General features: G+C 35.2%; 1 protein-coding gene across 1 annotated transcript in view; it reads right to left on the bottom strand.

Moving 5' to 3' along the window:
- Uggt2 (UDP-glucose glycoprotein glucosyltransferase 2) overlaps positions 1-22,902 on the bottom strand; it is a 92,664-nt gene that overhangs the window by 49,299 nt on the left and 20,463 nt on the right. The window contains exons 7-15 of the mRNA XM_013022966.1: positions 21,083-21,183; positions 18,226-18,325; positions 15,784-15,844; positions 13,598-13,689; positions 10,404-10,554; positions 6,387-6,506; positions 5,660-5,745; positions 4,723-4,858; positions 1,308-1,433 (exon numbers count right to left, since the gene is read on the bottom strand). Coding sequence (XP_012878420.1) covers positions 1,308-1,433; positions 4,723-4,858; positions 5,660-5,745; positions 6,387-6,506; positions 10,404-10,554; positions 13,598-13,689; positions 15,784-15,844; positions 18,226-18,325; positions 21,083-21,183 — 973 coding nt within the window. The remainder of the gene's footprint in view (positions 1-1,307; positions 1,434-4,722; positions 4,859-5,659; positions 5,746-6,386; positions 6,507-10,403; positions 10,555-13,597; positions 13,690-15,783; positions 15,845-18,225; positions 18,326-21,082; positions 21,184-22,902) is intronic.

The raw sequence follows: 22,902 nt of genomic DNA, 5'->3' as shown, positions 1-22,902 counted from the left end.
CATTCTTTCTGATGGAGGCATAGAATTCCATTGTGTATATATACCACATTTTCTTGATCCATTCATCTACTGAGGGGCATCTGGGTTGGTACCATCTCTTAGCTATGGTAAATAATGCTGCAATAAACATTGTTGTGCTGGTAGCTTTAGTGTGGACTTGTTTGTAAACATTTGGGTAAATGCCCAAAAGTGGGATTGCTGGGTCATAGATTCTTATCTCCAATAAACCACTAGAAAACCAGAAGTGGCGCTGTGGCTCAAGTGGTAGAGTGCTCGCCTTGAGCTGAAGAGCTGAGGGACAGCACCCAGGCCCAGAGTTCAGGCCCCACGACAGGCAAAAATACTTAATGGGTGGAACAGACACAATTTATATTCTATTGTATGAAGGAAAGATGTAGTTTACGACTAGGCTTCCAGCAGGGGTGGTCTGGGTGAATGGGGTAATAGGAAGATGATGATGGGCTTAGTTTTAGATACTTTTTGTCTTAGATGTTTATGGGCAATATGCTAGCAGTTAAATACATGGGATTTTGGACCTCTACAAAAACAAGTCCCTATTAGAACTACAGAATCTCTTTCTGCCACTATTCCATCACTTACCTACTCATTCCGTAAGCTAGTGATAAGATTTTATACTTTTAACTCACTTGTCTGTAGACATGTGTATCTAATTGTATACGTGTGATCTTCTCTCTCAGTATGTCTGCTCTCCATTCCTACCAGTCTTGCCAAAGGCATCATCTCTCTTGCAGTCCATTGTTTAACTGAAGTTCGGGAGTCATCCTGGACAGCATCTCATCTTCCCTCCTTCTCGTCCGCCTCAGCATTGGCCCTGATTAACTCAGATGTGCACTTTTTTTGCTCTTGCCCGTACTTTTCCCAAAGGCCTACCAGCTTGTGCCTTGATCTAACTCACATTCCTCAGTCTTCCTACCCTGCACCTCTGCTAACAGCCACTGTATTCACTCACTGTTGTTACAATCTATAAACTCCACACTTATGAAAAAGAGCCACATTTTTAGATTCCACAGATGAGAGAGGTCAGTCAGTATTTATTTTTGTTATAATCCAATGTTCCTGGTGTGTGCTCCACTTACACTGTTATTGTTGTTCTTTTTAAAATAAGCAATTTGTTCATTTGTCATGAACCCTCTTCCTATGAGATTGATATTGATACTCTTGGATGCTATAATCACATTTATTTTCACTTACTCATTTCTCTCTCTGTTAAGTATCTTTCACTAGGATAATATTGACATATCATTCTGTGCCTGGCTTATTTCATTTTACATAATGCCCCAACTTACCATTCTTTCTTTATCATATTTGGAGTAAGTTCCCAAAATATCTCCAATGTTAGCATGAGGAAATTTATTCTGGAGAACACTCTTCACATTGTCTACAGTGAGCAGATCCTTCACTTTTTGGTACATCTGTAGAAATAAAAATATTATAATCTTCTTTATAGTAATTAGTTTTTTTCATAGCATGTAACTAGCTTTTTTATAGTTTGCACATCTTCAGGATACTAACTATATATAAATGCAGATAAATAATTTTAAGCCTATAATACATTCTTTTAAAAATAGTACAAACATATTCTGAAACTAGATTTCAAAAATATGACAAATTTATATTGTATTCTATTTTGATCAAACTTGATTCTTAATAGAAGAATGGTTTATTTTCTTCAAAAAAATCCCTGTCTTTACTACATTTCCTTTGTGTCCATATTCTCCCAGTCTTAAATATTCTAACATACTTGCTGAATATAGGCTATTTTATTTTCTTTCCTTTTGTATTTCTTCATCTCTTCTGTTAACAAGTAGTTAACAAGTAGAAAAGGGGGACTGGCTTTGCCCCAGGACGGAAGGCAATGAGTCAGCTAAGATGTAAAATGAACCCTGGGTTAGCATTAACACATACCTGGGAGAGAATTTCACAGGCAAAAAGAATAAGTAGTAAATACAAATGATATGAGGGTGTGTGTGTGTGTGTGTAGTACAAATGATATGAGGGTGTGTGTGTGTGTGTGTGTGTGTGTGTGTGTGTGTGTGTGTGTACTAGTCCTGGGGTTTGAACTCAGGGTCTAGGTGCTGTCCCTGAGCTTTTTTGGGTCCGGTCATGGGTCCTGAACTCTGGGCCTGGGCGCTGTCCCTCAGCTCTTCAGCTCAAGGCTAGCGCTTACTACTTGAACCACAGCACCACTTCTGGCTTTTTTCTTTTTGCTTATGTGGTACTAAGGAATCGAACCCAGGGCCTCATGCATGCAAGGCAAGCGCTCTACCACTGAGCCACCTTCCCAGCCCCTGTCCCTGAGCTTTTTTGCTATCACTGAAGCCACAGTTCTACTTTTGTTTTTTTTGGTACTTTTGGTTTTTTTGGTAATTAATTGGAGATCAGAGTCTTATGTCCTTTCCTGCCCAGGCTGGCTTTGAACCACAATCCTCATGTCTCAGCCTCCTGAATAGCTAAAATGATAGGTGTGAGCCACTAGCACTCAGCAGTTGAATAGCTCAATTCAAAATATTCATATTAATCCAAATTTACTTCATTATTATTGACTTCAGCTGGGGGCTAGTGCCGTAGTCCTGAGTTCAAGCCCCAGTACTGGTACAAATGATATTCTAATTTAAAGGCAAAGTCATCTAAAGGACATAATATAGTTTGAAAAGAATGTTTGCTCAAAAATATGGCTTCTTATGGAGTTTTGAGATAACAAATTTTGATGTTCTAAATATGTACGTGAGAATTACTACCAGTTTCTCACACTGTCAACCTAATGGATCCTCTAAACATTGTCCTTGTCCTGCATGCTAATTGCTTAGTGCAACTTAATGCTATCCATGTATTTTACCTTGCTTCTATGATGCTTTGTGCTGAAACCCAGGGTTTCAAGATTAATTAGGCTTTCCAAGAGATATTATCAGGATGAACATCATGATAGATAATTCAAGGACAAATATGCTGTTTCATGAAAATCAATGCCTTATAGAATAGAAATTCAATATTGAAACTTAAGCTTTCTTAGTTACAGATAATTTCTGAATGTCTTTGGGTATTTTAGTCTTGAGTATTATATAGATCCTTTCATAATGAAATAGTTGTATATAAACAAAAGATGCAAGTTGATTAAGTACTTTATAAACCTTTACAACCATCAGTAACATAAAGGAAAACATACTACTGATATATATATTCCTTAGCATAATCTTACAGACAAAATAGTGTCCAACATAAATTGAAATAAAATAGTTTCTGTATCTTAGGACAGAGAATTAAGCAGGTAATTACTGACTTTTCTGGAAGTAAAGAAGCAGGGTAAGAATTTACATGGTGTCTGTATCACGTGTCTATCAATTATCTAACAATGTTCAGCATTATGTTCAAATATAATCATTACATTTGAAATTATAGATTTCAACACAAAGTAATATAAAAGAAAGATTTAAGTATGTGGGATAGCCTACAAATTGCACTAAGCAACTTAAATTTCAATTGTAAAATAATCTTAGTCTTCATTCGTAGCTCCTATTTATACTTCCTGTAACCTGAGATGACAGGGCCTGTACCACAACATCTAGCCTTTTCTGTTGAAGTCTCAAGAACTTTTGGCTTGGGTTGGCCTTGAATCACTATCGTTCTGATCTCCATCTTTTGACAGGCCACCTGGGTCTAACTTTTCTTATACAAACTCTTTCGTTCTTAGCACCAATCATCCAGTTTTATGTAATTTGTTGCCTCTTAGTTATCTTCTCTGAATCCTTTATGAAGCATTTATGCATTTTGTCATTTGGAATATTTATCTTTTCCGTAATCTTTATGTTTTTTAATTGTAAAAATAGTGTACAAAGAGGTTACAGTTACATGAGTAATGAGTACATTTCCTATCCAGCATTGTTACCCCCTCCTTTGTTTTTACCCTACCATTCCTTCCCTCCCCACCTTCCCCACCTTCCCAACACCTCCCTCCACCTCCCCAAGTTGTAAAGTTAGTTTTCAACATAGTGCCTTGTACATCTCATTGTTACAATGGGTCAAGCTGTATCCTTATTTCAGCATTTTGTTATTTCCCTTCCCCTCCCCAAATTAGAAAAATGTATATACAAGATGCAGGTCACCGGAATCAAACACAGTAAAAACAGGGGTTATACCGTGGGGAAAGCACATACAAAAGAAGCAAAAAAAAAATTACATGGAAAAATTATATTAAAAGAAGTAAGCCAGGCCCAAAGAAACATAGGACCCATGGTTTCCCTTATTTGCAATAACTAGTATAAGTCTAGGACAAGCAGAAAAGGTCAAAAGCTATGTACATATAAGATGCTGTTAAGTGAAATGAACTCCAAGATAGGGACACAACTGTTTTTTTTTCTTTCTTGCTATTGCTTTTAACATATTTAAAATGTACTATGTGATCAGTAATCTTTTTGCCAATGGTTTTTAGACATTTTTCAAGTGTTCTTTTCAATAATCAATTTTCATTATATGTTCCTCTACAATTACGCATACATTTTAAATCCTTTTAATGACTGGGTCAATTTAAGCAAACTGATATATTTTGGTCCTGCCTCACAACTGGGGCAGTATTATTTACTTTGGTAGAGAGTTGCAAAAATAAAATCATCATTTGTTTGAATTTTCATGAATCTAAAATAGAAATAAATGTAATACTGAAAAAAAGATACATTCTAAAGAATTTTATCTAGTGTATATACTCACTTGTACTAGAGAATTAAATGCTTCTGTTACATCATATTCTTCTGCAATATAATTGAAAGCTCGCCAAAGAGAGACGCCAGCAGCGTCTGTCCTTTCAACTTCATTATCTGTATTAAGAATGAACACAAAACCAATTCTGGGAAAAGAAGATGAATAAGTAATGTCACAATTATCTGTGAACCATAATAAACCCCTATCTTAAAATATTACTATGACTTCTAGATGAAAGAAACTTTAGTAGATAATAGGACAAAAGGAGGTATTATTTGAAAAGTATGATTATAATATGCCTATTAACAAAACCTCATAGCTGAATAATGCCAAACACACTGCTGGTGAGTATATCAAATAGCCAATCTTTGTTTTTCTTTGGGCGGAGGATTAAAAAAAAGGTAAGAATATTCTTTTTTTTTGTCGGTCGTGGGGCTTGAACTCTGTGCCTGAGTGCTGTCCCTCAGCTCTTCAGCTCAAGGTGAGCACTCTACTCCTTGAGCTACAGTGCCACTTCCGGTTTTCTGGTGGCTTATTGGAGGTAAGAGTTTCACAGACTTTCTTGCCTGGGCTGGCTTTGAACCATGATCCTCAGATCTCAGCCTCCTGAGAAGCTAGGATTACAGGCGTGAGCCACCAGCGCCCGGCTAAGGTAAGAATATTCTTAATGTAATTACACAAAGACAGGCAATTCTAAAAGTTTCCATAGGAATAATATTACTCTCTCAGGAAGGTAACAGGTATGTAAGAATATCAATAAGTTTCGACTAAAAGAATCTGTCATAAAGGTATTTTAGGCTTCAAAATGCAAGCTGTGTGGTCAAACACCAGAGCTAGGTAGGTGCTGCTTTGAATTCCACATTAATACTCTGTGTATAACAAAATATAAACATCAGTCATTTCTTTTAGTTGAAATTTTAATAATATAATGTAAATTTATAATTACCTAAGAGGAATTTTATGATAATAGAAAAGCTCAGCAAGTCTTATAAATTCCAAGGTATATTCTTCACTAGGATCAATAAACAGAACCTAGAGGCAAATACATAATTGATATTTTTACAGTTTAGAATTTTTATAAAATTTAGTCTGATTCTTGTCACTTAAAGTATATAATTCAAGATAAATGTTTAAAAATATTTTATTAATATTGAAGAATATATAAAAATTTCACAATTTATAAACGATTTCTAGAGGCTATACATCCAAATGTGATCACACTTGTAATTTCATTTGAGATTACTTATCTTTTTTTTGGAAGTAAAGCATAGCACATGTTTTAAAGAGTGAAATATCTTATTGTAAATGTTGACCAGCTTTTCTGTAAAAATACTTTAAAAATTGACCAAAAGCGCCATTAATATAACTTCTTGCTCAAGATTCTTACAGGAAATAAAATATTTACTTCCCATGTGAAAACAAAAAATAAATTCCGAATCTTTTCTCTATACATTTCAAAATTCCAATAAAGCTATTTGGATATTGCTTTATTTTGTATATTGTATATTGTAATAGTGAACTTGTAAGCATAGATAAAAAATTAATGCTGACTCAGCCATACCAGCTCAAGTCTCCATCAGGGAAATCTTCCTTACAACTGAGGTCTCTACTTACGAATACAAAGATATATTATCTTTATAAAGATAATGTAATAATCAAAATATAAAACTCACCAAATTATGAAAATTACGCCTTATGGAAGGTATAGTTTGAGGGAATACTGACTTTAGAAGTTCCTGGTAACTTGTAGGCCATGTAACATATAAGCCATCAGTTTCTAAGTCATTAATCCACTAGAAAAGAATTCAGAAATCTGTGAGAGCTGTATTGAGAATATTCCCATTATTTTCAAGTCACTATGTTAAATGATGGATAAAAACATACACAGGCTTTCTATATTTCTGATCAAACATAAAACACTACTTGAATATTCTCTAAATAACATTATATGTAACAATTTTATATTTCTAAAATCTTTTGACATTAAAATTTTCCTTAAAAACCAATGATTTTTTCACACCTTTGTGTTTTTATCTCATAAAATAAAAGTATATAAAATTGGGCCCCACAAATCATTTAGGGGAGCTGATTACTTAATTTTAATTATTGGAAATGAAGCTCCACTCCTTTTTAATTACAGGCTTGATCACAAGGAATACAAAATAGCTTATTAAGAGTTAAATCAGAAAATTCATATATTATATGTCCAATTCTGAGCATAGTAGTGTAAACCACACTTCCTGGCACTATAAAAACAAAAACAACCCCCCCCCCCAGCTATAAACCATGAAGGTCAAAGCTGTTATGATCCTTGAAAGGAGGAAGCATAAGAAGTAAGTTCTACATTTACCACAATGAAAAGAGTTGCGAGCTATTATAGTGATGTGTGTGTGTGTGTGTGTGTGTGTGTGTGTGTGTGTGTTCAAACCCAGTATTGGGGTTTGAACTCAGGAGTTAGGTGCTGTCCCTTAGCTTTTTGCTCAAGGCTGGTAGTCTACTCTTAAGCCAAGGCTCTACATTTAGCATTTTGCTGGTTAACTGGAGATAAGAGTCTCACAGACTTTCCTGACCAAGCTGGCTTTGAACTGCAATCCTCAGATCTAGCCTCCAGAATAGCTAGGATTACAGGCAGGAGCCACGGGTGCTGGGATGTGTTATTTCCGTTTGCATAGAGTCTGTCCCTTCCCTGTTTCCATCCTCATGAACGGTTCTGACAATAACAGCCTGCCTTACAAACACAAATAGGGAGAGTAAAATGGGCTCTGAAAGGAATGTCAATTATGTGCTTTGAACTGTCCAGTCCTCTGAACACTCGCTCCAAAGCTTATTTTTAATTTGCGTAAATCAATTTGTCTCTTGAAAGTTGTTAGCCCTATGTGAGGGTTATAGGCAAATGTTTTTTGTCACTGCTGACCTAGATTATAGAAAACAGTTACAACGAATAAGAGCACAGCCACACAGCTAGTGGAAAATGGCTGGTGGCTAAGATGCACTACAGAACAGGACTTGAGAAGTTCTGGTGAAGTGGACCCTGAGATGGGGCCCAAGCTGGTCTGATTCCATTTTGAGCTTTGTCTTTGTTTTAGGGATTTTAGACTCCATTTTTGAAGGGTGGTGATTAAAAATCTTTAAACAATGTTCAAACTAGAAAAACAACCTTAGTCACAGGGCCACACTTGGCTCTGACAAGCCTAATTCCTGGAATGAAAAAAACGTATCTGGTCCCCCTCCCCTTAACAACCTAACCCACCCTGGATTGTTCAGTTAAAGACTGACCAATAAAGCAGATAGGTTGTAATCTTGCTGAATTGGCAATACCACCCGCTGACTGTAAACCCTGCCTTTTGCCCACCAAATTCGAGTGTCAATTCAAACCAAGATGATAGGCTAGTTTAAACAACTAGTATAAGACAGACTGTAACTCCATTGGCCACCTATGTGTGGCCTAACATGATTATGCAATCCTTTGGGTGTGTTGTGAACCCATTGGTCACCTGTGCATGGCCAGAGGACCACATGGATTTTGCCTTTACAAACCCTAGCTTGTGGGCCGTCAGGGGTGGTATCAGCTCCCCAGCCTGTGCTGCAGCCTTGACCAGTAACTGTTGGAACCTTCTCAATAGAGTTGCTTCTTTGTTAACAACTTTGTTGTGGTGGGCTCTGTCACTCTGGACAACTAAGTGGGCTTGCCTGCCTGGGTAGAGGTCTTCCAACTACAGTGGCATTTTCCTTGGAATCTCAAACACCATGCACACAAACTGAGGTCAGAATGTCCTCAGGAAAAATGAGTAAAAGCCCTCTCACCTTTGGCTCGCCTTGAAGCTCTGCTGAAGCCCTTGCAAATAAGAAGGGGAAGTTATGGCAAAATGTAAACTCCTGGGTAAGGGCCCTCTACTGGCTACCCAAGGGGATTTCCTAGTTCCAGGCACTTGTTAATCTCTAACTTCAGTACACACCTGTGAATTCTTACATCTTATCTACAGATATGTACATGTAGACTTCTACACACACACACACACACACACACACACACACACACACATATATATATATATACACAATGTATTTTAATTAAAAATTTAAAATATGCTGAGTATAGTAGCATACACTTGCAATCCCAGCACTATGGAGACTGAAGAAGGAATACTGAAAGTTTGAGGCCAACCTGGGCTACTTAGTAAGACTTTGCTTCAAAATAAGTAAATGAACAAACAAATAAATACTGGATTAAATCTTTTTGAGAACAAAACAGTAAATGTAAGATTATAACTATGGTATGATACAAAGGGATTGATCTGACCTGCAATACATCTACATATGCCTGTATATAAATAACAGTACACATATAGACATGTGTGTGGGATGAGACAACTTCAACTCATACCTTGCACATTCCAAGAGACCATTTTCCTTACTGTCTGTCTCTTGGCAAGCTACTGGGAGCTGAGATTCTGGAACATTCTTACAAGGGTGTTTTGCATGGTTAGATTCTGAGCCACGTTGTTGCAGTCCTAAAAGCTTGTCAGGGGAGGCAACACAACAGGGGGATCTATAAGGACACCTGCTTTTCCCTGGAGAGTTGGAGGCTTCAGTAAGAGCAGGTACATAGCCATGACAGCTTCCATATCAGACCCCCTTTCACTCCTTGCAAACTAAGCATTCATGAAAGGAAGCAGTTTGCACACATTGCCACATATTGAATTAACTGTACTCTGTACAACCACCAGGAGGGAAGCTGGGACCAGCTTTTCACTAGACTTCAATAAACAATAACCATGGTCTCTACTCCACCAAGTCTGTGAGTTCTTCTAGTAAATCAATGGACCTGAAGATGGTATATAAAATCATGTAATCTCAACTGTCAAAAAAAAGCTCTTTGGAAGGAATTTATAAGATGAAATCTGGAAAAAAATCCAAATACCAACCAGTAGGTGTTAAAAGTGGAGACAGGGAGAGCAGTGTAAAGAAAATCTCACCATCTAAGACCCAAAAAGTGAGAGCAGGCAGTCTGCAGCATACAGATCATACTAAGAACCACTTCTGTACTTAAACAAGGAAGGGATGTGTTCAGATTTCAAGAAAAAGTTCTCTCAGGCTATGATACACAGACTGGACTTACTAGGCCACTGAACACTGTCTAGGCAAGATTCTCATCATGTTCTAGTGGCAATTCTTATAGTTCTCAGATCTTAAACCATTCATTTTTTTCACTTTTGTCCATGTTGTTACTCTGTTCTATTTTATCTTCAAGCTGGAGAAGAAATGGACTGGGTAGATATTCTTACGAGAAGCTTCTAGAACATAGAGGGGGATTATGTCTAGATTTTTACTTTTTTTGAACAGTTGTGGGGCTTGAACTCAGGGCCAGCGCTGTCTCTGAGCCTTTTCACTCAGAGATAATGCACTACTACTTTGAACTCCACTTCTGGTTTTCTGGTGGTTAATTGGAGGTAAGAGTCACATGGACTGTCCTGCCAGGGCTGGCTTTGAACTGTAATCCTCAGATCTCAGCTTTCTGAGTAACTAGGATTACAGGTGTGAGTCACCAGTGCTGGCTTATATTTTTACTTTTTTACTGAGCACTCATCTAAAGCACTGAAACTCATTCTAAAGCCCACAAAGTATTTGGCTTTATGCTAAGCCTTAAGTATTCTAAACATTTTTAAATGAGGAATAGCATGAGCACTTACCACTATAGAAGAATGCCGAATATCTAACACATAGGTGTATTCCTGAGCATGTAAATTTAATTTAAAAAGTTTTTTCATATCTTCTCCATCAATCCCAAGATTTTGAAGGCCATTCATTATTTTTCCTTCTAACTTCAGCATATTCAAAATACTTTATACACAAAAAAAGAAATGAATTTTATTTTGATTTTCCAAATAAAAAAATCTTTTGAAGCTAGATTTCTCAAAGCATTAAAATATGTTCCATTGACATTTTTATTAGCAAGAAAATGTATTAAACTAAAATCTTTAGCAAATTAAGACACTCATAAACAGTTATTATAATAACATTGGTAATTTATTTGATTTGGGGGATGGGGAGTAATAAGATCTTGTTATTATTTAAAAGATAACACGAATATATCCCCAGCCACCAGTGCTGGGGCTTAAACTTAGAGCCTCCCATTCTCAGTTGGCTTTCTTGTTCACACCTGGCTCTCTATTACTTGAGCCATGTATCATCCATCTCCAATGTGGTATTTCACAGGTTAACTAGACATAGGGTTTAACAGACTTTCTTCCTGAGCTGGCTTTGAACCTCAATGATCCAGATCTCAGTCTCCTTAGCAGCTAGGATCATAAGCCATTGGTGCCCAGCTGTTTTTCTTTTTTATGACCAATGAACAGTACTCAAAGTTTCAAATCCAGTTCATTTGTTGGGATGGGGTCTCCCTTACTTGTTGACCAGGCTGGCCTCAAAGCAATTTTCCCAATCTCATCCTGAATAGCTGGATTTACAGGTATATAGCAACATTCATACCCTGCCTTGCTCCCAAGCTCTGTTTCTAAGAGCTTCAAGTTGGCCCGTGTGTATGACTTCACCTTTGTGTATCTGTAACCCACACAATTCTTGCCATAAAACAAACATTTCTCCAGGAAAAAGTAATCTATGAGGAGATGGGCACTAAAGAGAACCAACTTAAATATCACAAGACACAGATCAAAAAGTAAGATCTACATAGTCTGGACTATATCACTGGTGAGTGGCTTCTTGAAATCCTCAAATTCTAAATTTTCTTATTTGTAAATTAAGAATTTTGGATTTCACTGCCAATGTATCTTTCATATTTTGCTCCATATTTTTATTAGCATTGATTAATGGTTCAAAGGGGTTTCATTTTGACATGTTCCTATATTCATACAAGATATACTGATGGACTCCCCTTTGTCCTTTGTCTTCATGCCCCTCTGTCCTTCCCATCCAATGTCTACAAGCTTCACTGTTCCATTTTCACACATGTACATACAGAATTTGACCACCTTCATCCTCTCTTACCCCTTCTGCTGACTTTCCCTCCACTCCCCAACAGGGCCTGATATATGTTCATTCTTGCCATTCTTTTTTTTAAAAAAAGCATTATATTAGTTACTCAAAGGGATTTCATCTTGGTATCATACATGCATATTACTTTAAAAACTTCATGATATTTAACTATCAGATACATTTTTGGGGGATGCTGTTTCTGGAGCTCCAATTCAGGACCTTTTGTTCTCAGTCAGCTTTTTCCACTCATGGCTGGTATTCTCCCACTTGAGTCTAGCTTTTTTGTTGGCTGATTACAGGTGGGGTCTCAAAGACTTTTCTGTCTGGGCTGTCTTAAAACCACAATTGCCAGATCTCAGCCTCCTGAATAGCTATGATTATAGACATGAGCCACCTGAGCTTGGCTTAGATATAATACCATATGACAAAATTTTAATATTCCTCATAGCTTTGTCTTTTCAGCCTAGTTGAATTATAATGCTTGCATTACAATGTCTATATACAGATAAATTATAATAAAACCTAATATTATAAATTTATGTTACTCAAAAATTAGAAAAAGTACATTTTGTAAAAGCTCAATAAAACTGATCAAGGTAAGTCCATTAAAATATAAATTACAGAGTGGGCTATCAAGATACTTTTGCAACAAATGAAACAAACATTTTATAAATTTCAGTTTAATGAAAAACATTCAATTAAAACTGAATGTGTGAATTAAAGAATTATTTTTTACTAAATTCATCTTACATTCCAAATGCTAACTTTTAGAGTAGTATTATACTTGCTATTTTTATTTCTTATCTGCTTGGCCCATGTATGTAATTGACCAATGATAAATAAAAGGACCTCCTAATTCTCATTTTAAGCACTCTGGAAGAATTTTGTTTGACCTAAGGAACTTGAGAGCCCTCAGCCCTCTACAATTTCAGACTTCCTATCTGAAAGAGACAGGTACTAGCTAATTGCTTTCTTGTGAGCAAATACCTCTTGTTCCTTTCAATTCCTTTCTTGAGGGTAAAGCTTCCTGGCTGTTTTTCAATAGTTCTATTTTCTAATGAAAGGAAGTCTGGAATAATGAGATAAGTATAGATCTAGTATCAATCTGCATAAAAATCTCTAGGCTCTATCCCAGTTTGGGTACTTAAAGATACTTTTCACTTGCCCATTTAAAATAGTCTAACTATAAAAATAGTTTTGTATAATCCAAAACATGTATCTGGGGATGAAGATGACCGAGAGGAGGGGTAACAGGTGCCAAAAGTCAGTGTGATGGGAAGAATAAGTGCTGCTGTTTGACACAACAGCTGGATCACATTACTTCACAACAATTCACTGAATCTTTCAAAATGGCTAGAAGGGAGGATTTTTCATGCTCCTAACTCAGAGAATGATAAAAATGCTAACTAACCTGAGTAGATCATTCCACATTATGTACATGAACTGAAATATCACACAGTATCACATAAATATGTACAATAATTCTGCCTCAATAAAAGTAAACCCAAAGCATGTATTTGCTTTATTTATTTTTTTTAATTTTTTATTGTAAAGATACTATACAGAGGGTTACAGTTACATGAGTGAGGTAATGAGTACACTTCCTCTTGAACATTGTTAGCCCCTCCATTGTTGCTTTATTTTTTTTAAATGTACTATTTTTATTTTATCTTACTTTTGGGCTTCCCTGGATATTTCCGTACATGCTAACAGAGCATAGTGAGCAAGTTCACCTCTCCACCATGTTTCCATTCCTTTCTCATGCTCTGCTTTTCAAACAGTGTTTATTTTTGTCTTTCAAGCCATTCTTTGCATTTTGACAAAAACCAAATTCAGGATGTTTATCTTTATATCTACCACAGTTATTCTATATCCGTAACATACTACTTACCTAAAAGGATCGTGAACATCCATATCAATACGAAGGCCATTAATAAATAGACGAGCATCACCTGGCTGAATCCCAAATCTCTCTCCAAGGTACTTGAAATAGATCAAAGTAACAGTTAACCAAGTGACCTAACAGTTAAGATCGACCTCAGAGGTCATTGGACTTCCTATAAATGTCAGACAGTGAACATTTCAGGCTTTTCAGACCACAAGGTCTCTTGCCATGACCTAACTTTGCCTTTCTAAGAAAGAAGCAGATTTATGCAATATGTAAACAATTAGGCATGATTATGTTCCAATACACTTTTATTTATAAAAGTATAGATAGTAGACCAAATTTGTCCTAGGTAGAAGTTTGTCCACAATTTGAGTGATGGAAATCTTATTACAGTATAGACAGAATTCAACGCGTGAGTGTTTTGATATTGCAATACATGACAGGAAAGTTCTAAGACTACAATGGATGCTGATCAACTGCCTTTTATATAATACACGTTCCCTACATGTAGTCTGTCATATTCCTCTCCTTTGAGGCAATGACATCCCAAGTAAAACTTTGATGTGTATATAAATATTTGAAGTTCATTCTAAATTCACAAAAGTCTTCAAAGAGCAATGTTTGAGTTTTCATGTAAATATTTCCCGAGTTGCTTCTGTGTACCAGAAATTACCTTTAGTACCAGAGCAACAACAAAAGACATTGTCAGTATAACAGTTATCAAGGTCATGGTATGAGTTAACATGGTATGAGTTAAATCCTAGAGTTTGCTACTATGCACAAAATTTGAGGGAATTGAGTAAATTTTTAGTCCTTTGCTTCTTCACTTGTAAAACAGGAACAATTTTATCTATATCACACACACACACACACACACACACACACACACACACACACATCCTTTGGTTCGGACAGCATCTCCTTTTGTCTGTCCACTTTAAAATCACTGCATTTATATGCCTGTGTTGTTTCTTAGCTTTGAAAGCTTTGATAACTGGCTACATATCAAAATCCTGGCAAATGAAATAGAAGCCAAAATTGGCTAAAGTGTTTTCCCCAGAGGGCTTTAAAGAGGCTGATTGTGGCTCTTGCCATATTCCTTGCTCTTTTAGCTGTAATTACAGATAAGTCTGGACCTGTGGCTATCTTAGAACCCCAAAGGTGGCTATCTGTGAAGTGTTTCATGATGCTCTGTGACACTGTGAAATTCTCAAACCATAATGATCATAGACATTACTTTGAGACTTCTTTTAATGTGAGAAAAATAAACTCCTCCTAAGGGCCATGAGAATTCAATACTTTATTGTTAAAGTCAAAATTATGAAATGGAGCCAGGCCTTTGCTAGTGTAGGCACTTTACAAGTATTAACACGGCTAGGATGATCTGTGATCTAATGGTAACTTAAGAGATCATGTGGGCTGGGAAGGTGGCTCAGTGGTAGAGTGCTTGCCTTGCATGCATGAGGCTCTGGGTTTGATTCCTCAGCACCACATAAGCAGAAAAAGCCGGAAGTGGTGCTGTGGCTCAAGTGGTAGAGTGCTAGCCTTGGGTTGAAGAGTTGAGGGACAGTGCCTGTGCCCTGAGTTTAGGAGCCACAACCAACAACAACAACAAAAAAAGAGATCATGTGTTAGCATTTTATGAAAAGTACTCATCAAAGATGCCATACTTCCTAAACGATTCTAGTATTGCCAAGACATCTTACATTGACTTATTCCTTATAAGCATTTAAAGAAAACCAGTTATGAAAAACAGAATGCTTGGATAGGTCTAGAACCTAGGAAGAAAGAAATAGGAACCCTATTAGGAAAGACTGGCTAGAATCATAGAGTATGCTATGTATAGTAGATAATACAAAAAAGTTATACCCTGTTTGGGTGACAGTGGTTCATGCCTGTAATCCTAGCTATCCAGCTATCCTACCTAGCTGAGATCTGAGGCTTGTGGTTAGAAATCAGCCGAGGCAGGAAAGTCTGTGAGACTCTTTATCTTCATTAAACTATCTTGAGCAAAAGAAGCTCAGGGATAGTGGGCAGTCTGCGTTCAAGCCATATGACAAGAACCAAAAGAATCCTGAACTGTTCTAAGAATCAAAAAGCAAAAAGTAGCATCCTCTTTTTATGAAAATATCTAAAATGTGAAATGGTGAAGTAGTATGTAATTTTTTTAAAGAGAAATTCAAACAAACCTTTTGATTTTCCAGTATTTCCTGCCTCATTTGTTGATTTACAGCAATTCTGGTCAGAGATCTGAGAAAAAAAATACTGATATGATTCATTTTTCTTTAAATGTTAAGAACAAATCTGTAATTCTAGGTATTACAATACTTGAAAGATGTATTTTCTAAATGTTTCAGGAGTGAAAAGTTTCATATAGCCTTTTTATTTGACACAGTATTGGATTCAGGTAAAATGGAGATTCATCTTCACATTCCTTCATTTGGAATATGATTTTTTTTTTTTGGCCTGGGCGCTAATCCTCAGCTCTTCAGCTCAAGGCTAGTGCTCTACCACTTGAGCCACAGTGCCACTTCTGTTTTTTTGAGTGGTTTATTGGAGCCCCAGCTGGCTTTGAACCACTATCCTAAGATCTCAGCCTCCTGAGTAGCTAGGATTACAGGTGTGAGCCACTGGGGCTCAGGTGGAAATTTATTTATTACTATTTTTTTAATTTGACTAAAATTACCAGTATCATTATATATATATATATAAATAAATTTCAAAATATTTTTATTGTATGTCAGGAATTTTAGTTAGTTTGAGATTTTATATAATTCCAAAATACATGCATTGGGATTTGGTTTGGTGAATCCCACCATACCAAAATCCACAGGTGAGTGCTCATTTTCCCTTACTAAAAAGAGCATAATGTTTGCATCTTTAGATTACACAGAACACCTAAGGTAGTGCTATGTTAGTAATTAATCTATATTAGTCAAAGGTTAATAACAAGAAAAAGTCTGTATATGACCAGCAGAGATACAGTTTCTATATTCCCTCTTGCAGATGTGTTCAGCAGAGATACAAGTTTTTTTTGCTGAATATTTTCCATCTTCCCTCTTTGAATTTGCAGATATATTATTTGCACATAGAGAGACATGACTTTTGTGACTTTTTATTATTCAGTCTGTAAGAGTTTATAATTCCCTTTTATAATTCAAAGACAGAATTAAAAAATGTTTCTTTTGGGCTATTTATTCAATTTGAAAATCCCCAAGAACACTTAATTAATCACAGATCTGTCAAGTTTACACACAGAAGAAAATAATTTAAAAATTAAGGTTGTCGATGCAAGGCTTTGCTTTAAGGAAAACTCAGGCAGAAAAGGGTATTTTCATCACCACAATGTGTATTAGCTCCTAAGCATGTATTATCTCCTAAGGTCTGGCAACATAAAAAAGAAGGCAAAATTTTTACTCAACTGTTCGTACATATTCCACTTTACAAATATTTACTGATTGTCTACTGAGTGGCTTTACAGAGATGCTCAAGCCTGTATTTAGCCATTAAACAATGTTAGCATATTTTGGAAAATTTGTATAATAACTAAAACAATAAATCAAGTGGTAGAGCTTAGCACTAGAGATTCTAAGTTTTACTGGCTTCATATAATGGTTAAATAACTGTCTTATTAGAAACAGAATTATTTTACTTTACTATATCTCATCTAATAATCACAAAAGCTATTGTTAATTAAAAGCAGTGTGGCTAAACATGTATTTGCATATATACATACATATTTCATGTATTAGTGATTTCTAAAATTCTTGATTTAAATCTAAAATTAACTAAAGGAACAGGGAGGCAAATATTATGAGTGTACTATATACATGTATGAAAATGTCACAATGAAATAATTATTTTGTATAATTAATATACACCAACAAAAGTCACTAAAATATCTTATAAATGTTTATTATTAACCTGTAATTAGGTTACAAATTCCTCTAATTTCAGGAGATCACTGTATACTTGTTCTTAGCATTTTATGCTCTGTCATTCCTAACCAGAACACAAATCTATCAAAGTCATGTTAGTTTGTAAGTCCTCATAAAATCTGAAATGTACATATTGGTCATGTTTAGATATGCAAATGTATTACCTATTAATAGAAAATATGTTCAATGTAACACCAGAATTTTCTGGAAGCAGTTTAATTAGACATGTCAGCAAAAAAATTTCATAAAAATTTAGACATTAGTGTTTGAAATCTGCAAGAAGAACAATTGGCACTACTTTGGGTACAGAGCTCCTATGTATAAGACTTTTCATTATCCTCCATAAAGGAGAGAAACACACATATATAATATTTATGTATAATATATAAATAAATGTTTTCGTATATACTATTTATTGCTTAAAGAATATTTTTCTTGTGACTTTGATTAAACCTAGTTTTCCATTAACCTCTAATTTAATGTTTCTATTATGTAGTGTGTATCAACAGTATACATGTACAAGCTAGTATTTTCCTTTAGTAAAAACAAAGTCCTCATACATAAATGTTGAAAGATCCTAATTTCCAAAAAAGCAAAGGTACTAGAATTGGCATATCCATGCTATGAAATCAAAAAATTCTTAATGGAAAGAATTCTGGCAATAATCAAACCAATAAATTTTAACATACCAACCTGGCTTTTGTGGGAAAGTTTTGTGAAATGTCTTTCATTAACTTTATGGCATCATATACTGGAGTGGACATTATCTGAGAAGCTGCTTGAAAACTAAGATCTGGAAGGGAAAAAATCCTTAAGGAATGTAAGTAATAAATATTTCCATGAAATATTAACTGTTCTACTTAATCACATGTTAACACTCATAGACGGCATTTTAAAAAGTTGTAAATGTTATCACTAGGTCTGTTAAGGTGAATACTACATTTTTACAATGGAATCATTGTCATTTAATACCAATTATCTGGTATGACTTCAAAAGAGATATATGAAAATGAACCCTGATATAAAGGTATTTTTTCTACATTCAGGACCTAAGTCAGGAGGTCTGGCGAACCTCATTCCCTCAGGCTAGAAAAGGCTGGTGAAATAACTTGGTACACAAGGGATAGACATGTATGCTTCTTGGCTTCCCCCAGTCTGTCTGCCCGTGATAATTTTGTGTGGCCCACACATAATGTTATAATACAGAAATGGCCCCAGTGATTTACACCTGTAATCCAAGCTACTTAACAGGTTGAGATCTGGAGGACAGAAGTACAAAGGCAGCCCAAGCAGAAACCCAGGACAGTCCACCTCCAGTTAACTATCAAAAATCAGGCTAGAGGCATGACTCAAGTGGAAAGACACTAGCTGTGAGCAAGCAAGCTGAGAAAGAGCGCCAGGTCCTGAGTTCAAGGCTAGTTTTGTTTTCATACTCTCATGTGGTGACGCAGCCTGAAGGCAAAGCCTAGAAAAGACATGCTATTACGGTAGCCTCCCATGGGAGGATAAAGTCTACTCCCATGGAGAATAGTCTATTTGGGTTCAAATTCCCAAATGCAGCATACTAGCTGCATTAACATTAATTAGAATTTCCTCAACCTACTCAGAGGTTTTCAGTCCTAAAACTGATTTGACACTATCAACCATGTATCCAAAGGCCAAATATAATGAGCATTATTCACATCTTTTTTTAGAAGGATCCTTTTATATGTGATAGGATCATTTGTGCAAAGAAAAAATATCTTGGTACAAATGCAGTGGTACAGAAAGAACAGATGCTGTCATTTAAAGATGACGATTCTTCAGTTCGGCTTTCTCATATATGCTAGTGTTATTAAAGTAATGATACAGCATTTCACTGATGGAATATGTGTATTAGATATGTAAGTATAGCAGAAAGACATGGGAAACATTACATATTGTACACTCTGCTACAATTTCACAATATGACTTTTTAAGAATCTGTAAACATGAAAAGTTAACCATATAAAATCATATAAAGTATTTAACTTGTACTGAAAAATCTTTACTTATTACTTATGTTGTATTTATGCACATCAAACACGAAATTGCACTTTTCTAATTTATAAACTGGGAGTTAATATTGTAAGTTTTCTGTAAGATTAAAATAAGATATATGAAAGACTCCTAAAGTTCTAATTCAAATAAATTATAAAATATTATTTGTATATTATGTGTATGTTATTATGGCAAGAAAATTCCAATAAGTATCCTTTTAATTGTGATTTTAAAACAGAAAATTGATTACTAGTTGCCTATAACTTGGGAACTGGAGAGAAGAAGAGAATGGCTGTTAATGAATATGTTAGTTTCTCTTATGGTGATTTAAAATTAGTTGTGGTAACTGATACAGAACTCTTAAAACATTAAAAAAATTTAACAATGTAGTAAATGAGTGAACTGTATCATATGTGAATTATATCTCAATAAATCTGTTAAGTTAATAGAAGTGGCTGAAAGGTTTGATAGAAATTATGTATTATGCAAAAAAAGACATGTACATGTCACCATAATCTACTAACTTATTTCACTTCTTTTCTTTCTCTCTATTCTTCCTTCTTTCCTTCCTTCCTTCCCCCGCCCTCTTCTTTCTATCTTTCTCTCTTTCTCTCTTTATGTCTGTGCTGGGGCTTGATCTTGGGGCTTTGGCATTGCCCCTGAGCTTCTTTACTCAAGGCTAGAACTCTACCACTTGAGCCATAGCTCTACTTCCAGTTTTTTGGTAGTTAATTGGAGATAGGAGTCTCACAGACTTTCCTGCCAGAGCTGGCTTTGAACTATGATCTTCAGATCTCAGCCTCCAAGTAGAAAGCATTACAGGTGTGAGCCACTGGCACCTTGCCCTACTTTTATTTCAAGAATTTTAAGAAAAGGACTTATTGTTCAATCCAAAGGTCATTAAATACTGATTTATAAGTTGTCAGCACAGAAGATGTTTTATGTTTGCAATTTTATCTCCTCTCATTTCAAGTTTTCTTTAAAAATGGTCTAACAAGAACAACATTTAAAAGAGAAGGCAACACTGGAGTGTGATTTACTATTTGAGACTGATATATCAGTGCATACTCGTGTGTGTGTGTGTGTGTGTGTGTGTGTGTGTGTGTGTGTGTCTGTCTGTCTGTCTGTCTGTCTCCTGGGGCTTGAACTTAGGGCCCAGCTGCTGTCCCTCAACTTTTATTGCTTAAGGCTAGTTGCTCTATGACTTGAGCCAAAGCTCCACTTCTGGCTTTTTAGTGATTAGTTGGAGATAAGATCTTGTTGAGACCTTTCTGCCCTAGCTGGCTTTGAAGCATAATCCTCACATTTCAGCCTCTTGAGTAGCTAAGGTGATAGGTGTGAATTATTGGAACCGGGCCAGTGTATACTTTTAAGATGGACTATGACTTGCTTGATAATCTTTTAATTAAACATGAATTCCCACAAAAAGCCATATAATTTATGTTGTTCAGATTGTAGAATAATCAATATCATGTTTTTAAAGTTTATCTAATAAGATGGAGATCAATTAAAGTACCTCAAAATACCATACCTTGTAGTTCCCAGACTTTCAAAGGTATCATTTCCTTATTAATCTCAATCAGGTATTTCTGGAAGATGGTCAGATTATCTCTAAGATCTGAATATAGTTCTCTGCATCAGAATATTAAATAACATTATCTCAATTATAAATCATTACACAAGCAATATATTTTTGAAATTATCTTCTATATATAAACACAAAGTAATCATTCAGAATTAAAGTAATAAATTGTGATTCAGCTATATTAATGGAATTAAAAATAGGAGAGAGAAATGGATTAAAGTATACTGTTATTGACTAGATTATACCTCTTAGGCTAAATCTGTTTGTCAGATGTACTAACTTTGTAAGAGCATGAATAAACCATTTGATCAAAATAGTTTAGGAATATAACTCAGCTGATTAAGTTAGTACCATCTACCATAATGTTAACCTTTGATTGACAGAATTATTTACTTCTTTCTAAGTATCTGTTAATACCAAGAACTAAAAGCATGAATAACAACATTCCTTTAATTTTCCTGTATAAAGCCATTATCAATTTCCTTTCTTGGAAGTAAAGGAAGGCACATAAAAGCATATAAAATTGCTGCTACTCCCACTCATGAGTACTCAGAAAGGACTCACCATTGCATTCCTTGTCTGCAGTCCACATAACAAAAAAAGAGGAGCATAATTTTACTTATTGAAAGTTTACTTATATAGGCATACACAATTAACATCAGAGGTTAAAAAGTGTTTAATATGGAAATCTGTGGCAAAGAAGTTTAGGGATAGTTTTTTCTTTTTTTGTAATTTAATTTAATTTTATTTGTGAACATACTGTACAGAGGGGTTACAATTACATGGGCAGGATAATGCATACATTTCTTACCAAGAATTGCAGCCTCCTCCTTTGTTTACCCTTCACATCCCTTCCCAGCATCCCCCCTCCCCCCCAATCCCAATCAGTTTTTTCTTTTAATGGGGCATACATTTCTTTAAGTTCAATGTCTATATTATTCATAACTTTTGTAATTCATTACATATCTGAAGTTTTGGTTCCTATAGGTTTTGTTTTAGTTCTCTGCTAGAGATAACCTTCCTTTTAAGTCATGTTTTTCTAAGCATATTAAGTCAAATTTGTCATAGAAATGGTTTTTATCTCATATTTTATAAAATTTAAAAGTATTAGAACTCTTTAAAAAACAAAAAACAATTTTAAAACATTTTCCATTATTCACTAAATTAATTGTATATAAAACAATAAAAATATCACTATTTCAAAATAGTAAATATTAGCTATCATTATTATAATATTAAATTTACAATGATCTTTTGTAAGTTGTTATTCTTTTCTTTTTAAAAAATATATCTTATTGTTATTGTAAGGTGGTATACAGAAGAGTTACAATCACATAAATCAGGTAATGAGTACATTTCTTCAAAAAATTAACTTGTGAAAGACTTTCTTTTTGGCATTATTGGAAGAAATCATTGTAAGCAGGGCACCAATGGTTCATACATATAATTCTAGCTACTCAAAAGTCTGAGATCTGAAATTGAGGTTCAAAGCCAGGCCAGGCAGACAAATCTGAGAGACTCTTCTCTTCAGTTAGCCAGCAAAAAGCTGAAAGTGAAGGGTGTCTCAAATGTTAGTGCATCAACTGTGAACAAAGGCCAAGAAGAATAAAAGATACGGATGGCAAGCCCCAGTACCAGGAAAAAAAAAAGCCCAAATCATAAACACAATAATTATATCTCAGTTGTACAATTATTGGTGATTTTAATTACCACTAATTAATTAAAATTAATTACTTTAAACTTTTATGTTTTTTTCTTTTTTTTTT

Source organism: Dipodomys ordii, unplaced genomic scaffold, assembly GCF_000151885.1.
Source record: "Dipodomys ordii isolate 6190 unplaced genomic scaffold, Dord_2.0 Scaffold65, whole genome shotgun sequence".
Taxonomy (NCBI): domain Eukaryota; kingdom Metazoa; phylum Chordata; class Mammalia; order Rodentia; family Heteromyidae; genus Dipodomys; species Dipodomys ordii.
This window is presented reverse-complemented; position numbering and strand designations above follow the sequence as displayed.